This window comes from Podarcis bocagei, assembly GCF_964188305.1.
Source record: "Podarcis bocagei genome assembly, chromosome: 7".
NCBI classification, from domain to species: Eukaryota; Metazoa; Chordata; class Lepidosauria; order Squamata; family Lacertidae; genus Podarcis; species Podarcis bocagei.
Window position 1 is genome coordinate 60,758,122 of NC_138132.1, and position 21,829 is coordinate 60,779,950.

At 43.1% G+C, this 21,829-nt stretch overlaps 1 protein-coding gene across 9 annotated transcripts in view; it reads right to left on the reverse strand.

Moving 5' to 3' along the window:
- Positions 1 to 1,211: 1,211 nt before the first annotated feature.
- Positions 1,212 to 21,829, reverse strand: part of PHKB (phosphorylase kinase regulatory subunit beta) — a 142,534-nt gene continuing 121,916 nt past the window's right edge. For all 9 annotated transcript variants that reach the window (XM_081201136.1, XM_081201137.1, XM_081201140.1 and 6 more), the window contains 6 exons: positions 20,388 to 20,590; positions 12,277 to 12,411; positions 7,883 to 8,012; positions 6,404 to 6,511; positions 4,145 to 4,285; positions 1,212 to 1,972 (listed from right to left, as the gene is read on the reverse strand). In XM_081201136.1, the coding sequence (XP_081057262.1) occupies positions 1,835 to 1,972; positions 4,145 to 4,285; positions 6,404 to 6,511; positions 7,883 to 8,012; positions 12,277 to 12,411; positions 20,388 to 20,590 (855 nt within the window). In that variant the 3' untranslated portion in view covers positions 1,212 to 1,834. The remainder of the gene's footprint in view (positions 1,973 to 4,144; positions 4,286 to 6,403; positions 6,512 to 7,882; positions 8,013 to 12,276; positions 12,412 to 20,387; positions 20,591 to 21,829) is intronic.

The window sequence follows — 21,829 nt, forward strand, 5'->3', positions numbered from 1 at the left end:
ATAAGAACTGAGCACCTCAAACAAGGGCTGTAAACTGTGTCTGTGAATATCCTCAGCTCTAGAATCTCATTCTCTGTTTGGAATCAGTAGGTTTAGTTCAAACTGCAAGCAAGGCAGTAAAAACATTGCCGCACTATTCCTCTTCAGGCTGTTGCTGGGGAGGAATATTCCTCCTGCATGCACAAAACTAGCACAGGCTAGAACTGCTCACCCCAACTAATTCTTCGTCTAAACTAGTTTTTTTCTTCCCACATGCAAGGTGTTCTTGAGTAGAAGGCTCATAGCTCAGGCTTGGAGCACATTCTTTCATAGGAATCTGCCTTATACCAAGTCAGACCTTGGGTCCATCTAGGTTAGTACTGTCTACACTGACTGCCCAGCAGCATTTCAGAGTTCCAAGGAACAAGTACTTCCTTGTCCTACCTGGAGATGCTGAGGATTGAAGCTGGGACCTTCCGCATGCAAAAGCCCTTCTGCTCTAGTCCTTTCCCCATTTGCATGCGGAAGATCCCAGCTTTAGTCCCCGGCATTCTGCAGTGAGAAGGATCAGGGAGGATGGGGAGGACCTCTTTCTTGCCTAAAACTCTGGAGAGCAGCTGCCAATCAGAGGAGACAATCCTGGTCTAGTTAGTTAGATAGAGTCTGACCTGGTGTAAGGGCAGATTTCTTAATTTCTTTCTTTTTTATGTGGAGGTGCATTCAGGCAAACAGAGTGTAAGAGGCTGCCTTATACTTAGCCAGACCCTGGAGTCCATTTAGCTGAGCAGGACTGGCAGCTCTCCAGGGGTTTACACAGAGGTCATTCCTAGCTCCCTGTAACTGGATTAAGAACAGGGATTGAACCCAGGAGCTTCCAAATACAACAGATGCACCTTAGTCCACTTATGTGCATGGATACAATTCTGCTTCGCAGAGATGCTCTGCATATGGGAGTGGGTTCTGACTATAAGCTTTTTCATTCAGGGCATTTCTTCTAATATGATTTACTGTCCTCTTTGATCTAGGGGACCTTCTCTAAAGGTTAATTTAAAATCATGTCCCTTAAGGTGTCTGGACTGGGCCAAAGAAAAATCTGTGATGTGAAAAGATATTCTCCAGCATAACAATTATTTCCCATTTTCAACTGCAGAAAACGAATGTGTTTAAGCAATTAGCATGCTAAGCAATTATTAAACGGAAGAATTGATCACAGAAATATTCTAAAGCATATATAGAACACAGTTGTTTTATTTTATCCTTGAGCTTCATTGGGAGCACTCAGATCCAAAGTCACAGTTATCTTCTTGGAGTTAACAAGTAACTCAACTTCAAACACGGGGCTCATTTATTTTTAAAATTTATGCCTGTATTTCATCCAGTATTCATAATGAAGCCTTTCAATAATGAATTACAATACAAATGAAGGGGGAGAGCTGATAAATTTTTCAGCGCGCATTTAATTCACTATTACATAAATAAATTTATCACTGCAATCATTCCCAAGCAATGCTTAAACTATAAATACGAGCCCAGTTAATTTTTTCTAAAACATCCAAAGTCTCAATCAGCACGAGCCGTTTCATGCAATTGCTCTGCCGACTCGCGACCGCGGTGCTTAGGTGGAGAGTGCAGGTTGCCATTGGAGACGCAGGAAAGGAATACGGCGCTTGATTAAATGAGCTTCTCGGCTACTACAGAATCAGCTGTGTGCTTTTGCTACCCTAAGTGTCTGAGCTTTGTCACGGCGGCCATTTATAACAGGGACCCGAACGGCATCCCTTGAACAGTGAGGAATTGAACATCACATGCCAAGCAAACGAGACTGCTAAAGATACAGCACCCTGTCCACCTGCTTTTAGCTAATAGTACAGGGGTCATCTGTGCTGGGCTTCACGTCGCCTTCCAGCAATAGATTCATCACCGCCTTTGTCAAATAGCTGCAAGTCCCTCTCTTTCCCAGCGGAGGAGTGTTGTAAAAGGGAGTCATGTCATCCTGCATAAGATAAACACAGTTTGATCTCAGTCACAATGCTGATGGGTAACAATCAGACACAACTGAGGACAAGGAGGGAGCCACAGATGGAAAAGCAGGGTGGTGATGAAGAGGGCACTTCACACACTTGACATTCTCTGTCATGCAGTCTGATAAATATTTTGGATTCCAACCAAATAGCAAATGGGGAACTGGGAGGGAGACAGTGGGAACAAGGAAGCTTCTTAACAGCAACAGAGGCAGACAAAAAAAATAAATCTGATATGCATTGTCTCAAACACTGTGAGTCAGAGATCTCATGCTGCTTCAGAACATCAGCTTTAGGCCGTGGGAAGGCAGCCACAGATCATACCGTAGTCTTTCAGTGAGTCACCACTTCATTGGTGCCAAAGGTACAGAGCTCATCAAGCTGCCGGCTCACCTTTTGCAAGAAGCAATTGTCCCCAAGCAAGGAGATGAGTGGCGGAGGAGGCATGGTCATGGTTGTGTGCCCTGTAGTGATAGTGAACCTTCCCCCTGGGCTCAATGGAGAAGCCCGTGGCTTTCGAGGGCACGGATAGCACAGCAGAGCTCCTGTGGGCTACAGACGCAAGTGGCGGCAGGGGAAGGAGGGAGAGGGTGGAGCAGATGGGCAGTGATGGGACAGTGGTAGCAGGAGGAGCAGACAACCAGCAGAAGGGAGGTTGGGAATGGGGGAGGGAGAATTTGAAAAAAGAAATGTGCAAGATTGTAGGTGTCTGTTTCATCTGGTGCCCATTCCATGATTATGTACTTCCACAAACACTTTGGGTGAAGCATTGGATTTCAGCCACCCGTCTGTGAACTACACAATTCCTTGATTTGATTCCTGTAGGAGTGTGGCATGAAGGTTGACTCAGCTTTGCTCGTTAGGAAGAAAAGTTCTATTCTTTTCTTCCTTGCCCAGCAAAAGCCTCTGTAGAGTATCAGGTGAGGACCAGAAAGACCCAGGTTCAAATCCCCAATTCAGACACAGAACTATGTGGTTACTCCTTGGGTCAATCAGTGTCTCCAGGCTTAGCACAGCACACAGAGCTGCTGTGGAACGAAAGTGTCTGTGGAGGAAGGAGAGGCAGGAACAACACCCCCAGCTCCTTGGAAGAATGGTGTGATAGAAACATGAGAAATAAAATTGCATGTGAGATAAACAGTTGCTTGCTCCGCCATTTAGATACGAGGCAGCCACCTTTACTAATATATGTAAGAATATATGGCAATATAGCTCCATGTTCTCAAATACAGTGATTTAGAACCTATGACCACAGATGCCCCATTCCTTTTCTAAAAAAAACGATATGGGAAGAAACAACCCATCTCACACATTTGTATTTAGAAGCATGCAGAATGTCATCAATATGATGGTTTAGAACAGTGACGGCCAAACTTGGCCCGCCAGCTGTATTGGGACTACAACTCCCATCATCGCTAGCTAACAGGACCAGTGGTCAGGGATGATGGGAATTGTAGCCGCACAACAGCTGGAGGGCCAAGTTTGGCCATCACTGCTTTAGAAGGAACAATTTTGGAAGCTACTGTTTAACAGAAACAGAGACAAAGGTTGTGTGGGCAGGTGTGGATAAACCAGGAATAATTTTCAAGCGTGGATTTTGATCTGAGCCAGAGAGGAAAAGGTTCTGATGATGCTCGTCTATTCTTTAAGACAAGCCCCTGAAGCTGATATGTGGGCCAAAGTGCAGCAAACTTTGCCAACACCTCTGGCAAAACGAGGCTCAGAGCTGTGCATGCCTGCGCAAACATTATTTCTTTCCTGAGGATCCCCATAAAGAAGTTGCTATTCATCAATCTCATACAGTAAGGGTGAGGAGAGCCATCCTAGCACAAGGTTACAGTGGAATCATTGTGAATATGAGATTGTTTAGAATTTTAACAAAATTTGCTCCTGTGAAGACTGCGGGACACCTCACAAACCAAATGAAAAAAACACACTGGCCTTGTGGATTAATCAATCCTGGTAAGAAACAAGAGCAAAAGAGGCATTAGGCCAGTTGTAGCCAAACCTGGCCCTCCAGCTGTTTTGGGACTACAATTCCCATCATCCCTGACCACTGGTCTTGTTAGCTACGGATGATGTGAGTTGTAGTCCCAATACAGCTGGAATGCCATGTCTGGCTTTGGCATGAGATTTGTACTGACTTGTTTCTCGGTGCCCTTGAGCTTGTTCTGGTCCTTCTGGAAATCATGAAATGCTTCTTTCACCAGTCCGTCCAAGTCCACTTTATCCTGAAACTCTAATTCAGGGTTTCTTTCCAGAATAACGGAGACAACCATCAACAACTAAAGAATAAAACAAAAGCAAACGATTTAGACACACTACCTTCCCTTTCAAGGGTAGTTTAAAATCTGGGTAGTTTCAAGCCACGAAGTAAAATGGGAAATTAGAAATGACTAAAAACATACATAAAATATACCCAACACTTAGACATTTATGGTGGAGGAATACTCAAAAGATCATTACAATAGCCCCATTCATACATTATGTACATTTAGGGTGCTCAAGCCTTGAAGAAAGAAGTGTGCATCCCTGCTCCCAACATTTGTGCGCTGAGCATGGACATCCGAAGAAGAACCCATAGAAATGAGCAACTGTTCACACACAGCAGTTCCTCTTCATATGTCCGTGTGTTGGAGGAGAGTTAGCTTAGGCATGCAGGATTGAGGGTGGAGCCAGCAATACAACCTAGTCTTTCAATGCATGAGTGCCCCACTAGTATTTAATGTGTGAATAGAGGTAATGATCTGAAGTAGAAATAATAATAGCCAGATGTTGGATAAGAGGTGTAATTACTGGTAAAGATAAACATCCATGGATTTGAAATACAGTGACAAAAGAAAAAGCCATTTGAAATATTTGTGGCACCTTTTCTATTCTGCCTTCTTTTCCACTTACTCATATAAAACTCTCTGTTCCTCTCCCCGCCCCAAACTTAAACTTCATGCAAAGCAAATAATTTTCTTTTGACACATAACGTAATGTTTAGTCTTGCAGCTGACAAAGCTGAACTTAGTTTTTATTTTGCTATTTTCAAATAATGCAAGAAACAACACTTGGTGTGGTGGTGGGAATCCTTAAAGATCTATTTCCTGGGAACTGGATACAGTGGTACCTCGTGTTAAGTACTTAATTCATTCTGGAGATCTGTTCTTAACCTGAAACTGTTCTTAACCTGAAGCACCACTTTAGCTAATGGGGCCTCCTGCTGCCGCTGTACCGCCGAATCACGATTTCTGTTCTCATCCTGAAGCAAAGTTCTTAACCCGAGCTACTATTTCTGGGTTAGCGGAGTCTGTAACCTGAAGCGTATGTAACCTGAAGCATATGTAACCTGAAGCGTATGTAACCTGAAGCGTATGTAACCCGAGGTACCACTGTAATCAGCAAACAGTGGTCACCATCTAGAGAACTGGTTCTGAGTGATCCCTGGAGTTTTGTGCACAACGTGCAGAACCTGAGGCTTCTTCTTTTTAACATCAGTTGTCTCCACCATCACTCCACATAAACTGCATCACAAATTGGCACTTAAAAGATAATAAATAAAACCACTGGGTGTGGAATACAAAACCAAGGAAGCTGCCTCCCACCGAGTCAGACCATTGGTCCCAGTACTGTCTACACCAGGGTTTCCCAAACTTGGGACTCCAGCTGTTTTTGGACTACAACTCCCATCATCCCTAGCCAGCAGGACCAGTGGTCAGGGATGATGGGAATTGTAGTCCAAAAACAACAAATGGACACACAAATTTGGGAAACTCTGGTCTACACTGACAGGCGGTGATACTCCAGGATTTCAGGCAGGGGTTTTTCCCAAACCTATCTGTAAACACCAGGGATTGAACCTGGGATGTTCTGCATGCAGAGAAGATGCCCCGTCCATGAGCTGTAGCCCTTCCCTGCTGTGCAGCACTAGGCAACTGTTAGCTACCATTCAATATATTTCTGAGGACCACTGAAAGTTGAGAAACATTGTTGTCCACCAGGAGGATAAAGCAATCAATGACCACTGGCCATGCTGGCTATGTTCTACCTCACCTGTCAGAGCCTGTGTGCTCCTGGATACAAGTTGCTCGGAATCACTAATGGGTACAGTGCTGTTACACTTCAGTTCTGGTTTTTGGGGTTTCTATAGGCATCTATAGAACAGGATGCTGGACTAGATGGGCCTTTGGCCTGAGCCATCAGGGCTACTCTTACATCACCAAAACAGTTGTTATTACTTATTCTAATTATGATGTCAGGAGACTACAGGACAAGATTGAGACAAGACTGAGACAGTGTCATTTTCTTTGAAAGTCTTTCATGGCTTAAGTCCCTGAACACATTCATTCACTCGCTGCTTTTTTAAAATGTAAGATGAAACAACTAATTCATATCTCTCATCATCATATGGTACAAACCTCTACAATGATTTGCCTGTATTCAGGCTGATCAATACTCTTTAACATGTCCTCAACCAGAAGGGAAAAGTTCATTTCATACATGGTCATGTCTGACAATGTTGGTTGCTGTAAAACAAACAAAAGCAGATGCTTAAGTGAACTTTAATAGCAATATCAGTCAATTTCTAGAAAGTAGAAAGCATTTGGCAAATATGTTCTTTGATAACTGAAAACAAGCACATGCCCTATTTCTTCAAGGTGGTGAGTGGGTTATTTGAACCAATTATAGGTGTCATCTGCCTGGGTAAGATTAAGCTCCTTTCAGAACAAGGAATTATTTTAATGCACAAGTCTGACACATCCAAGGTTCTTCTGGTACTGAAGAGCCAAGAAATCAACAATTAATTCCACTTCTCTTTGGAATTTGTAGACTGTCTTAGGCATTTATGCAAGGCTTTGCCAATTTAAAGTGCTTTGCACTACAAAACTACCAACCAGCTCACCAATACTCCTGTTTTACACATAAGGAACCAAGGCTCAAAATTGAGCCTAAGTTCAGAACAAAGGGGACGGAGAAACTTGAAAATCTTGGACATACCCATTAACAGTGAGGGATACACTACAAGGGATGAATGCATATAGGTGACACCTCCACGATCAATAGAACTTGATTGGATAGGAACTCTGTGCCCAGTCCCAAGGCAGTTGGACTACATGGAACTTTGACTTAATCCAGCAGGCTCTGTCCTTGTGTCCAGACTAGCATGACAGCATCCATGGGGAGGGGAGGAACTGAATTCTGGGACTCAGAGGCGCCAGGTCGCCCCCAAGATTGAGGGGGCCTGGCATGCATTGTGCGGGCAACAGAGGACAAGCGCTCTGGAGGAACTGGCCATTGGCTCTCCAAAACATGCAGGGCTGCCTCCAGATTGAGGAGACCCAACCCCCTTAAAACAAATATTGAGGGGGCCAAGGTGCCTTCGGCCCCCTAAAGTTGGCACGCCTGCTGGGACTCAAGTTACAAGCCTAGCTTTTTTACCACTGGTGAATGTTTGCTTCCTCTCTGAGAACACAAAGTAAAGGTAAAGGGACCCCTGACCATTAGGTCCAGTCGTGGCCGACTCTGGGGTTGCGGCGCTCATCTCGCTTTATTGGCCGAGGGAACCGGCGAACAGCTTCCGGGTCATGTGGCCAGCATGACTAAGCCGCTTCTGGCGAACCAGAGCAGCGCACGGAAACACCGTTTACCTTCCCGCCGGAGTGCTACCTATTTATCTACTTGCACTTTGACGTGCTTTCAAACTGCTAGGTTGGCAGGAGCAGGGACCGAGCAACAGGAGCTCACCCCATTGTGGGGATTCGAACCGCCAACCTTCTGATCGGGAAGTCCTAGGCTCTGTGGTTTAACCCACAGCGCCACCCGCGTCCCTGTCTGAGAAAACAAGGTAGTCATCTAAAAACAAAAGTGACTTCAGAGCCCCATGTGGGTGGTTTTACCTGTGGCAAAAAATTCCCTGCTACTATTAAACCGTTGGGTGTTCTCTCCAAGATTTGCCACACCCTGTCATAGAACCCACTGGGAGTTCGATTCAATGCACCATCAATCTGACGTCTGTTCAACCAGCATCTGAAAACAAAAAGAAGAAGAGGGAAAAGAAGAAAATGTGGATGAGCTCACAAAAGCAATCTGTTTCCAGATCAAAACAATGCTTGCTTTGTGGATTAATTAAGCCCAGTATGAAATAAAAGCAAAAAAAATCAATCCATCAATAATGCAAAACACAGCATGCTGTGCTGCGTTTCTTGCTAAATGTTTCATACGGTTATTTTAATGAAAAGGACAAAAGTAGACTCTAATGAGAACAAAGCAAAATGCTCAGCCTCACAGTCATAGTGTTAAAGTTAAACGTGTGCCTTATTAATAGGTCTAAAGATTTTCAAAAAGTTAAATCTCTTTAAGTGGGAAAACAAAGGAAATCAACCAAATTAATCTCTTTGGGTCACAACCGAAGGTTAATCTACTAGAGGCAGTCAAAGCCTTCAAGCGAAAAAGCATCCTGGCTTTTCAGGTATTTTCAACATCTTGACACGTTTGAAAAATGTAAGCAAAGCTTGAGCCTGTAATTCATCTCAACTGTCGCCCAGTGCCCTAGCATCATTTTAAAAAGTTATATTTCATTTAGGAAGTTACCATCACCTGTTCTCTTTTGCAACTAAAGATACCAGGGCTCAGCCCAGCTAAGGTTAAAATAACAAGGCAATTTAGGGTGACTTTAGCCCTCCCCATGTCAAACTGCAACACAGCGACTGAGCTGGATCAGGGCCCGCAGAAAACTTCATGTTGCTCTGCTTTTTATATGTTCTACTTTTATGTACATTACTTAGCTATGTTTCTCTATGTCCATGAGCTTTGCAAGAAGTGAGGCTGTCTGGAATGCTGCCTTCAGAGTGATGAAGAGCTCTGGATAATTAATTTGTTAAAGAGGAGCAGTAAATGACGATGATATTTTTTTAAAAAGCTACCAGCTTTACTTAATTTTTTTAAAAAAAAAATTCATCCATTGCTGTGCTTGGGGGAAAGAAATCCTTTGGAGCAATTTAGCATTCTGCAGGCAGCAATCTGGACAAACCTGCCGTATAAGAGGATGCCCCCTCCCAACACAAATAAGCACTGGAAAGAGTGAAGCTGTTAATGTTTAAAAATATATACAAGCAAGAATATACACCATGGCCACCTCTTAATTATTTAAGGAAAGAAAGATAACAATACAAACCTCTCCACCCCCCCAAAATATGGCTTTTGAGATTTTTCCTGGCTTAGTATAGATATTACCTGATTTTGGAGGATAGTGAATCCCTTTTACTTCCCCCACAAAAGCGCTTGGACCTGTTTGTTTGCAACTGGCAAGCTTAATTCCCTCTGGAGGGGGCTCCGGAGTCCTTTGCCAAGAGGGGAAAAAGGTATAGCTATTTTTAGTTCCCCCTTAACAGGCATAGGCAAACTCGGCCCTCCAGATGTTTTGGGACTACAATTCCCATCATCCCTGCCCACTGGTCCTGTTAGCTAGGGATGATGGGCGTTGTAGTCTCAAAACATCTGGAGAGCAGTTTGCCTATGCCTGCCCTATAAGAACGAATGTGGTAAAAAAACAAACAAACAAAAACCACAGAGATAGATACACAGCAAATATTGAGGCCTGTGCACACCTCTTAGCTATTCATAAATGTTTCAGAATGAACAGAGAAAGTATTATACAGACTGAAAGGCATTGTTTAGGGAAGTTTTTAATGTTTGATATTTTATCGTGTTTTTAATATTCTGTTGGGAGCCGCCCAGAGTGGCTGGGGCAACCCAGTCAGATGGGCGGCATACAAGTAATAAGTTGTTGTTGGAAATTCTTTCTGAAACTGGCTTAAAATTTATCAATTTTCAGAAAGTAAAAAGATATAGGAAGGATGGTAGCTTAGTGGTACAGCACATGCTTTGAATGCAGAAAGTTCAAACTCAATTCCTGGCATCTCCAGGTGGTGTGAGAAAAGTTCCCTTGTCTGAAACTCTGATGGGCCACTGCCATTCCGTGCAGACAAGACTGAGCTAGATGGACCAATGACATGGCTATTGGGTGGCATTTCAACTGAACCACATCTCACCGTCAGAGCTTTTGTAAAAGAGCTGGAATGCAGATGAATGGAGAAAACCGCACATTTCAAGGGATTCATTGGGGAAGGGAGGAGGCGTTGCAAGTATCATATTAGGAAGACTGGTTTGTGTTATTGAGGTACTCATTCATTTTCATTTTAAACGTGCCTGTGGTGAACAGGTTCATATCATGCCCCCCGCAAATTCCCAAAATGGTAGACAGGGAACAGCTGTCATATAACAAGAGTCCTGCAGCACCATAAGCACTAACAAATTTGTCACACTGCAACCTTCTGTAGATTAACAAACTTACAGTAGAACCTCTACTTACGACCACCTCTACTTGGGCCTGATCCAAGTTGCAACCGTGGTAAACCCGGAAGTAAATACCGAGTTTGCTGCAATTTGCACACGCTCAAAAGCAGCTTCTGCCGTTTGCACACACACAGAAGCAGTTGCCTCTGTCTGCACATGCGCAGAAGCACGCTGCCGCCAAATGCGCCTGCGCACAACAATGCTTCTACCAGCAACCCGGATCGACTTACGGACAGACCTCCGGAACTGATTACGTCCGTAAGTAGAGGTTCCACTGTACTAGTTTTTGGGGTCTACAATACCCTGTTGTTTTTGTTGCAACAGACTAACATAACCATCTCTCTGGAAGTTGCAATACAAGAAGGAATCCCAACTCTGCGCAATCAAGGGCTGGAATCTTCTGAAAGTCTGGCTGTCACTGGGCTATAGTTGGAAAAGGAAATAAGCTAACTGGATTTTTAAATTATGCAAAGTGCTTTTTGCCTGCTTAAGGCAAGAGTATCTCCTTGGAACTGTTCTTCCCTTTGAAGATCTCTATGTAGCCAAAGAGAGAGAGAGTAATGTTGCTGATGCTGTTCTGAAGTTTGATTTCATAAAGAGATAAGCTAAGAGCTTAGGAGAACAGCTTTTCTGAGAACTCCATCTTCACACGTAGAAGGTGGCTAAGAGAAAGGAAGCAACTCATTTACCAGGTTTCTCATATTCCCCAGTTCAAAAGATAATGCTGTATTATCAATATTTGCAGAGCTTCCTGCAAAGAGAAGATTAAACACCACCTTTTGGAGGCAAGAAAGGTGTTGATATTACATTCATGTAGATGTGCTTGGCAGATAAGTTGTTGCTCCAAATGTTCAGAGTTATTTTAAAAGTACTGTATCACTTTGTACACAAAAGCACCAAATCCAAATTAGTGGTAGATGATGCTGTCTGAAGAATAACAAGAAAATGGGTCCAGGCAGCCTGTTGAAAAGTTTGGCAATACTTTAAAAATCCTGGTTTAGGGATTCTATTTCTGTAATGATTCAGCCTTTCTTTTGTGATAGTTTTGAGTTCACGGCCCCCAACCAAGGGAGCCCCATATACATGTGCAAGTCACAAGAGCAGAAAGGGCACTTTCTGACTTTCCCAAACAGTAACAGCTTACAACCACTTTCACTCCCAATACCTAAGGACAGATGGAGAAATATGTAAAATCTCCTTGTGATGCAGCATATAGACCAAGCAAAGACATCTTCCTCAGCATAGTACATCAGTAAATTAGCCTAATTTCTTTCCACTAAACTTTACATGTTTAACAAAATGAATCTTGGCATGTTATCCAGTGCTTTCCTACCACTTTGGGTTTCAATGCTGTTCCAGGCGTAAAGGGACTGGAGCCCCCCTGTAAAATACCAGTGGTCTTGAACCAAACAATCTGGCCTTGACACTCTGTGTTGGGAGTCTGCCATTGTCATCATACTGGAGTGGCATATTTACAGAACTGGTACACTTCAGGAAGACAACACGGTTGTGTCTTGAGCCTGCTGACAATGTTTAATGACAACCCAGAGGAAAGGGGTCAGCGATCAGCAGCTAAATCCTGCTCTGGCTGAAACAAACTTCTTAAGTAACTGGCCTCTGGGTTACGTTGGCTTCCTTCCCGGTGTCAAACTAGGTAAGGGAAACCCTACACACCAGATGCTGGCAGCCACTGCCAAGTGAGGTATCAAAATCTGATGAGAGAGCAAAGCTCTCTGCACAGCAATAAAGAGAGTGGATAGACTCACCCATGTCTGTCTTTGCTTTTTTGGCTTCAAAATAAGATAAAATAACGTACTGTGAGGGAAAGAACCATTTGCAAAGGGGAGGGGGGAGGAAAATAAGAGAAAACACTGTTTGTGCAATCAATCAGCAAGGAATGCCAGCATGAGATGTGCTGCGAGAGAGAGCTCCTTACCTCCCTTGCTGCTGAGGCTGAAGAATATCCAAGAGAAGTTGCTTCACCTCACTGGGTGACAGCTGGTATAAATCCATGGGGGGCATCTCCCCTGCACGGATCTTCAGTTCATACTTCATGGCATGCACAATCCATCTGAAGAATGAAAACATCAGTTAACTCAATCTTTGTTTTTTAAAGATCCAAGAGGAAACCGGGGGTGGGGGGTGGACCTGTGAAGCTGAAGTTTCCCCAATCAAGAAAGGTAGCAGGAGAAAATCTGAGGTGGATGGAACATATTAAGGTCTACACAACCTGTAGCCTGTCAAGCTGAGCACAGCCAATGTACTGCAGAGGAAACGCCAAAACAATGTAATAAAAAGGCATTTGATTGTGTGTTGTTTTGAGGATTTAAAGCCAACAACAAGAATGACTGAATACAGTGGTACCTCAGGTTACATACGCTTCAGGTTACAGACTCCGCTAACCCAGAAATATTGCTTCAGGTTAAGAACTTTGCTTCAGGATGAGAACAGAAATTGTGCTCCCAGCAGCGTGGCAGCAGCAGGAGGCCCCATTAGCTGAAGTGGTGTTTCAGGTTAAGAACAGTTTCAGGTTAAGTACGGACCTCCGGAACAAATTAAGTACTTAACCCGAGGTACCACTGTACCAATCATATTCACTTGATTTCAGTTCTTGACCAGAGATGACAATGCAAACAATGGCAATTTCCGCTTCCTTTTCTGTAGGACTTCTCCAGCATCCCAAACTTTGAGTACTGAGGCTGTCTTCATGTGGCTGCCTGAATACAGTTGTTGAAGGATGGGTGCCAAAGGACGTCCAGCTATTTACGGTGGGTGGAGGGGGAGTCTGTTTATTATGATTTGATTCTGTACTTAGTTATTCCCAGTTTCTTTAGTAGTCCCATCAGTTTGGATGGAGGGAAGGACTGTGTTCTTCACCTTTCCTGCAAATGATTGATTCATCTGGGGTGCAGGATGTGGAAGGGTTGCCCAATGCATCTTACCCAAATGCTTCTTCAGTTGCCAGTTGCTGGAGAGAGCACTCTCATAAGATGCAGTTCTCCCAGGTGATAGAGAGGACTGGCCAAGGAAGCAGCTGAAGCCTTGGGTAGGCGCATCAAGCCAAGCCTTCCAGTGCTGCATTTGGCAACAGTGACTGCTCTTGGTGAACAACACCTCCAGAGTGTCCCCTGGCACACCATCTATTGCAGCCTCTACCCCACCCAACCCATAAACATCTACTAGCTAGTACAGAAGTCAAGAGGAACAGGTTGAAGGGTGCAATGGGTTTTTAAAAGCTAGACAGATTTCAGGAACTAATCTTCGAGATGTGTCATTTTAATAGCAGCTTTTAAGCTTGTTCTCTAAGAAAAGAAAAGAAAAACTTATACAAATTCTCTTGTGCCCCAAGGCACAGTTAAATGCTCTGGAAGGTCTACTCTGCGAGGGTACAGCTGAAAAGTCTGATAACATGAAATGTGGCCAGCCAGCCATCTTTTGCACAATTCTCTGAAAAGCCGTAAACGGCAAACAGAATGTACTGTTTACTTCGACTGCTTAATGGGCTATTCAAATTGCTTCCAAAAGCTGGCGCCTCGCCTTTAAAAGACAACACCATTTAGATGAAAATGAACTTGTCTGCTCAGTGGAGCTAATCTGGACCAAGTCACCTCACCCCGCTTTACCAAATAATCATTTAAATTAGAAGTTTTGTTTACTGTTTAATTAGCCTCAACAGACATCTTAGAAATACATTTTTTTGGGGGGGGAAGCACTGACATTCCCATGTGTGCGTCTGTGGCTAAATGGCAAAATGCCACTCTAGCATCAACCAAAGCACATCTCAGGCACACAATGTTTTACATTAACTGTGCTTTGTTACTGATTAAGATTCTGGAATTATCTCAGAATAAATTGCAATTTGGGTGAGAATGTGGGAAAGCTCTCCCTTCTCTTTAAAACTTATGGTTAAAGTAAATATTTGTACTATAGTTACTGCATTACAAAAGAGAATAGTTAATAATGTATTTGTAGGGAAGACATAACCTGTGCTAATTGTTGCTTCTGTATCATTTAATACTTGTAAATACTTGTAAATACTTGTAAAGCCCTGAATGGCTTGAAGTGTTCCCTCCCCGCCACATTTCCATACCTACCCAGACTATAAGGTCAGATTCTGAGGCCCTTCCCTGTGTGAGGGCCTATTCAGTGCTGGCTCCCATGTTGTACAGCACCCTCCTCAGAGAGGCTGGCCTGGCATTTACGTCACAATTTTTGGCAGCACCAGGTGATTTCATCTCATCATTTAAACTTTGCAAATGTGTTAGTACTTTTAGACATTTGCACTGCTGCTGATAGGTTTGTTCTATCCCTGTTTTTATTTGTTTTAGATATGCTACTATGCTTTAGTCTCATTCTTATTTTTTAAAAACCTGTATTTTTAAGACAACCAAGAGACTATCATTTTGGGGGTAGTAGTAAATAAATGAACGAATGAAAATAAAATTTAAAAACCGCATAGAACAATTTTTCACACTATGTACTAAAAAAAGTAGCAGTTGCTTTAGCAAGCACCGTGATAAAGAAGAAGTGAAAGCTGGTGGAGTCCTTGGACAGAAATAGTTTGGATAGATGGGGTGCTTAACCTGAAGCCAGCTATAAAATAGGAGGGGATATACATACATTTAGAATTAATACAATAGCCATACATGCGTGCGTGCGTGCGTATGTACACACACACACACACACACACACACACACACACACACAGAGAGAGAGAGAGAGAGAGAGAGAGAGAGAGAAAGAGAGGGGATGCCCCCAAATACACACTCAGCTCAGGAGTTTGCTTTCAGTAGCAGAACTGAGTGCTCAGTCCTTTCACCTTCAAATCTGCACCTGCTCTTCCTCCAAGCTTCCTTTGCTTTCAGCAGACTAATCTTGGAGTGGGGAGGGCAGGCACTCTTTCAGATGCTGCTGTTGTTAAAACTGGGAATCATAGACCCTTTCACTTCCACTACAAATCACCCAGAGATCTACCACTAGATCCCAAGTCTACCTTCTGCCTGCAACTGCTTTAACTGAGTGTCAAATCCAGCTGAGAAATGAGGGAAACCATTTGCTATTAAGAGCGTATTTAGGTTTTCAATCATATACAAAGTGCCAAATAGTGACAAGGTTATTCTTGCGGGTAGCACTAAACCTCCTCCATCTCTCTCCCCTGACACTCTTCCCACCCTCAGGCTGTCTCCTACTTATTTACTAGTAATAGTTGACTGCTCTGGAAATATTAAAAAGGACAAATCAAACACAACAATGAGAAAAGCTAATAATAGAAAGAACCGAAAGGGGAGCATCTACAGCCTGTGGATGTTTCCTCATCAATGGCACCTCAGTTGCCAAGTAACGTGATCAAGGGGCACAATGAAGGCAGTTTTGGCTCCAGAGACCAGAGATGTGTCAAAGGTTAACATGCAGATCTACTGAAGTAGCAGCATCCAACTAAGAGAAGAAGGATGCAGTGAGGAGACACCATTCCCAGCCTCAGTTACTATTCTGGTCTCTCTCCCTCCACCAGCCCTCCATAGAAAGCAGCTCTGATACAATACTGGAGAACATTGCTTGGAGAAACACCCTGAAGGACACACTCACAGATGCTGTTAATTCACCAAGAGATAGGCATCCAATTCACTGATGTATCCTCCACCTGCTCACATGAGATGTTCTAGTAATGCAAAGCAGCAGATGAAAAATGGCACGTACGCGCCCCTTCCAAATCTTTAGAGGCATGGCCTGCAAAAACCTGACTGACAGCGCCTGGGTAGTAAACATTTGATTGGAGGTGTTTACGGTAATGGGGCTGTCAGGGTCTGGATCTATTTCAGCATGAAAGCTGGCACACAAATCAATAATGAGGTACCAAATCTAATCATTATCAAGCCAGAATACTATTTCTGGGAGGAGGTTAATTTTGTTCACTGGAGTGGATGATAAAGGTGAAATAAAGGAAACTGAATGTATGGAATTAACCTTGGAAGAAGCAAGGAGACTGGTTTTCTCTTTCTGATACACACACACACACACACACACACACACACACACACACACACACACTATTTAAATGGGCAAGAGAAGCTAATGAAGGCTGCATAAAAATCTTGTTATATGTTAAGATCCTGCCTGTCTTCCACCATTGAACTTCAGAGGGCTTCTTTCCCATCCAGGTGCTGCCCAGATCTAGCTCTGCTTAGCATCCTCAAGGCGGCTGTATTATGCATCCTCACACCACACCTGTTGATCTCTCTGATGCCAGACTGGCTCCCTCCTTGTCCTTATATTAGATCAATATTTCAGCTACCCATTTAGTAGTTCCATTGAATCATATGCTGCCCCGACTGCGGTGTGCCTTTTTAAAAAAGTCCCACTATCAAGTTCTAAAGAACAGAGGTGGCTAAAGTAAAATTGCAGAGGCAGTGAAACTAAAACCCAGATGAGCTCAGAATGCTCCCTGCAAACTGAAGAGTTAGCTAGGCCACCACTGCATCACACTCCTAATTAACACCTAAGCAAGCACTCAGCATCTAAAAGCAGCTAAGTGGCTTGTAAAAGGGAAAGGAGTATGCCCCTTAACAGCAACTAATTAACCTGCACAGGAGGAGGATGAGGTACACAACCCATACAAGGTGAAACGATTTCCAGAGGGGTAGCCATCTTAATTTGTTGTAACAAAAACAACTAAGATGCAAGAAGTGCTATTATTTCCTTCTGGCCTCACTGCTTATGTTTCCTCAAATCTACTCCTGCCAACTTAGGATAACGCTTCTTGCATCTGCTGAGGTAGACCCAGCTGTCCTTCATGGAGTAGCTTATGCCCTTGGGTAGCCAATATGTTGCTCTCCAGATGCTGTAGGCATTATCCCAGACCAGCCCTCAGGCACACCGGGACTGATGGGAGTTGTCGTTAAAGGCACCTGGAGGTACCACGAGGGCTACCCCTGGCTTATGCCACAATGAATTTGTTAAGACTGTCCCCAAACTCTGTTTTTGTTTTCTTGCACATAGTGAAATTACCTATCGCAACAACAGAGGAAGTATGGAGGATTTATGCAAACTCCTACTTCCCAAAGCAGTATGGCTAGAAACATAATCCCCAATGCCTTTGAACAACTACCTTGAGTTGTTCAAATCCACACAATCCACCTGGGCCATATTGACTTGTACTAATTCTATTTTGGGGCTGGGTAACAATGAGTGAAGGAACTCAGACCCATTCGTTGACATATTTTACTGAATGACGATATACAATGGAATTTGACAACAAGCTGATTTTTTTAGAGAGGATGGATTACATTTTTTTTTTAAAAAGAGCTAGTTATAGCAGAACCAAAATATTCTTGGTTGTGTGCTGGAAAGGCACAATATACCTGTTGTACAAAAATTTAAAGGTGACGGCATTTATTAAAAGACTATTTTCTTCTCCAGTAGAGAAACAACCAAAGACGTAGATTACAATTAAGAATGTAATGCATCCTGTTTTTGTTGTTGTTAATGGGGAAGTATTTAAAAATGTAACACTATTTAGCCTTTTATTTATATCAGGTTTAAGGGGGAAAGGTGGCATTTTAGCAAAAACTGAACTTTTTTGGGGTGTGGGTGTGTTATGGAATAAGGTAGGCACATAAACTGATTGCATGAAGTCTAAGAAAGCTTCAGCAGAGAGGTGTGGAATCAGAAGAAGAAACTGGTATTGGATGGAAACAAATTTAAATTCAGTCTGAGAAGGCAAAGTAGCAATAAGGCAGAGATATCCAAGGGAATAAAACATAGTACCATAAAAGCCTGGAAAAAGCCAACTTCCCTTTAAAGCTTTGTTTAGGGCCATGTAAAACGACACATCAATGCACTGCTGCAACTGGGCTGCTCACATCGTGAGCTGCTTGCTCTTTGGATCAGTCACGCACACAAACATCTTCCTCCTGATTGAATGGAGAAATCTGCGGCACTGAAAGTGTTACAGCAATAATAAATCCTGTTAGATATCCAAAAGCTAAGCTCTGAGAGGCTGAAGGAGTGAAAAAGGCAATCTACAAATCACTCAGTCGGCTTACTCCCACTGAAGCCAATGGGGAGGCACCAGTTTAAGCACATGTGCATTGCCTTAAGTGGCTTGTGAGTTATGGGCTCTGTATGAAATGGAACTGAGTTGAGCATCCCATTTCTAACTGCTATGGCAACTAATTTTGATCAAACGATGAAAGCTGATAGAGGAGATGTATTGTCTTAGGTTTCCGCTACCTCCAGGCAAATGGAATAGCTAGATCCAGACCCCAGGTATGCCATCCATAATTTATTGCTGTGTATTGTGTTGTCGGTGCTCCAGCACAGAGTTGCGACAGCTTAACAATCTAAAGTGCCATTGGGAAAACAGCATAAGCACAACACTAGATGAGAGCATAAATTACACAGGATTTGCCACAGGGAACATCCAATGACTTAGAAAATGCCTGCCAGGTATGTTTTGAGCTTTGCCCACGAGCAAGAGGGGTTGCCTCCCTACTGCTAGGAAAATACTTTGATTGGCTGATTTGTTTTTCTCCACATAGTTCAACCTGTAAACTCATGGTTGGTAACAAAAGCAGCAACAGAAAACTTCTGCTGAAATTGCCCCATCCTTTGCCAGCTTAGGCATTAATCCTATACGGTATACAGACCATAGGTCAGTCGTAGAGAATCTATCTACTTTGCATGCAGAAAGTTCCAGGTTTAGTCCTTGGCATCTGGAGGGAAACCAACCTGAAACCTTGGAGAACTGCTGAGAACTCTGGAGAGCTGCTGCCAATCAGTGTAGCTAGTTGGCTACACTGAGCTACTGAGCTAGATGGACCAAAAGTCTGACTAGTATAAGGTAGCATTCTGCATGCTTATGCATACAGTGGCTTGCGAACAAGTCTAACTGAACATAGAAGGAATTACTTCTGACTAGACAAACATAGGCCAACAACAAAGATCAGCCAAAACAGATGGAGCTTTACAGAGATTTACAACAGGGCAAATCTGCACTGTATTTCACAACTGAGGGCCAGCTTCCCAAGATGCTTTTCTTCGTGTCTGTCTCCATGTCTGAACTTGACGCAGATTCTGCTGCTAAGGAGGATATAATTAGGGTTGTCATTCAATATAAGAAATTAGCCAAGTAACTATATGTGTTTTAGTTTATTTAATCTATTGAATCTATTGAAATATGCATATCAAAACAATAGCTCTATAGAGTTTTCAAATTGGTGGCAGCAAGTATCATTTTAGAAGAGATATTCCTTGTTCTCTCACACACAGGAGAAATGCCCCTTTCAATATATTAGTCAATCCAAAACTTAAAAAAACCCAAAAACGATTGAGTGACCAATTGCAATGAGACACTTAGGAGGAAGTGAGCTATATGGCATATTGGGCCTAAGTCATTTTATTTTATTTATTTTTGAATTTATATCCTGGTCTTTCTCCCAAAGGAGCCCAGGGTACAAACAATAAGCAATAAAACAATAAAGAAATCTTAAAAGCAGTTCCAGTATAGTAGCTGCAGAATGGGAAAGATCTTAACTGAAAAGGCTTGTAGGAAGAAGACCATCTTCAGTAGGCACCCAAAAAGTCAACAGAGATGGCACCTGTGTAATATTTAAGGGGAGGGAATTATGAAGGGTAGGTGCCACTAAAGTACTAATTCCTACACTGTGCAGAACTGACCTCTTGATAAGATGGTATCTACATGGGGTCCTCACCTGCAGAGCATCATGATCACTTAGGTATACAAGGGGTGAGATTATCTTTTAGGTATTTTAGGGTTTTAGAGGTTAGAACCAGCTCTTGGAAGAGAACTGGGAGTTGAGACAGACCATTGGCATGATGGTTTAATGTGCTCTAGCAGACCAGCCAAGAAGGCAAGCAGACCCCCATGTGCTGGACCTTGATTCACTAACATTAATACTCTGAATTATTATTTCCTTCAAAGAGAGCAACCTGTCTGCTTTGTTGGTGTGCACACTTTAGAAGGCAGGCAAAGGCCAACTCGGTTCCTCGGATGATCATGAGAATAAAATTTGAAGTTGTTTTACTAACCCCACTCGGATCTTCAGCATTCCATTAAAACATTCTGGGGAGTTGGAGATGATCCAGCCAATATGAATGACAAGTTCTTGCTGAAGAACAGCTTCTCTCTCATCCTGCAAATTACACTTGTTGTAGATGATGTCCTTAATTGCACCAGGAGACAAGGGATTAGATATAATTTCTTCTTCCTGGCCAAATGCCCCAAGAGTTACCTAGAGGAATATATTAGCAGCAATTAGAACTACAACCTGAAACAGGAAAGCAGTGAAGGAGTCCTGATTCATTATACCCCCTTGACTCAACTCTCCCTGTTTGCATCAATATTGGATAGAAGGGAGGATAATTAGCTGAGTTAAATTTAAAGCCGATGGGTAAAAGGGGGTTTACATGGCTTTGTTATTTTGTATTAAAACAGGCATTTGTAATGAAAAGAAGTATCATTCCAAAAAGCAAAATAACGACTTGGGAGAATGTGTGTTCAAGAAAGTGGCCCGATCTGCCCTGTTGATTCCTTATGATTAAAACTTGCCCGGTATAATAAAAGATAAAATTGTTCTAGTTCACTTCTAGGGGAGCAGGAGGGAAATTGTCTATGACCACCATTAGGTCTTCACAGTCATGGAATGCCTCCCTGGTAGCCTTCAAGGCCTTACTTTGCCGCAAATTCCAGTGAAAAGTGGGAAGAGGGGAAGAGGAGCTGAAGATGAAGGGTTAGGGAGGTACAAGGTCAGGTTGATCTGGGAATGGGGCATGGCATGGATGGAACAGACTACAAACCAAGGGGTTCAGGTTGTTCAGGGGTGCGGGCACATGGCATGGATGATGCAGGTTTCAAACCAAGGGTTCAAATTGCTTGGAGGTGGGGGTCATGGCATGGCAGACTACAAACCAAGGATTTAGGTTGTTCTCGGGGTGGGCATGGCATAGCCGGTGCAGGTCTAAACCCAACTGAGATGCGGGATGCATAATCATGAACCCTTTGTGTTTAAAGGCACCCCTCCATATTTTCACTTCTGCATTTTAACACAATGCTACAATGCTTAATGTTAGGTTACTTAACAAGGCATCATGCTTCTATCTGTTTCTTCACATACAGACACACCCTTGGTGTCAGCAATGCTGCCTGTCCTTTTAACAATGATTCATGAGCTGTGAGATCACATTCTAACAAACCCCTTCATTTGGACATTCAAATTACTACCCTGGTTTCTCTACAGTTATGGCCACTATGTCTGCATCAGAGTCACCCAAGGTTCCTACTAAGCAGGCTTCACTTCTCACCAGGAACTGAAAGCAAAGAGTCCTACCATCTGTTCCCCTAACCATTGCTAAGGCTCAGGCAGCATTACTGACTCTTGGACCCCGAGAAAAAGAAAAAGGAAGCTCTCAGCCAAAGCAGACAACAATCAACCGTGCCAGCTCATGCTACATAAAAGCATAACATTTTAAAA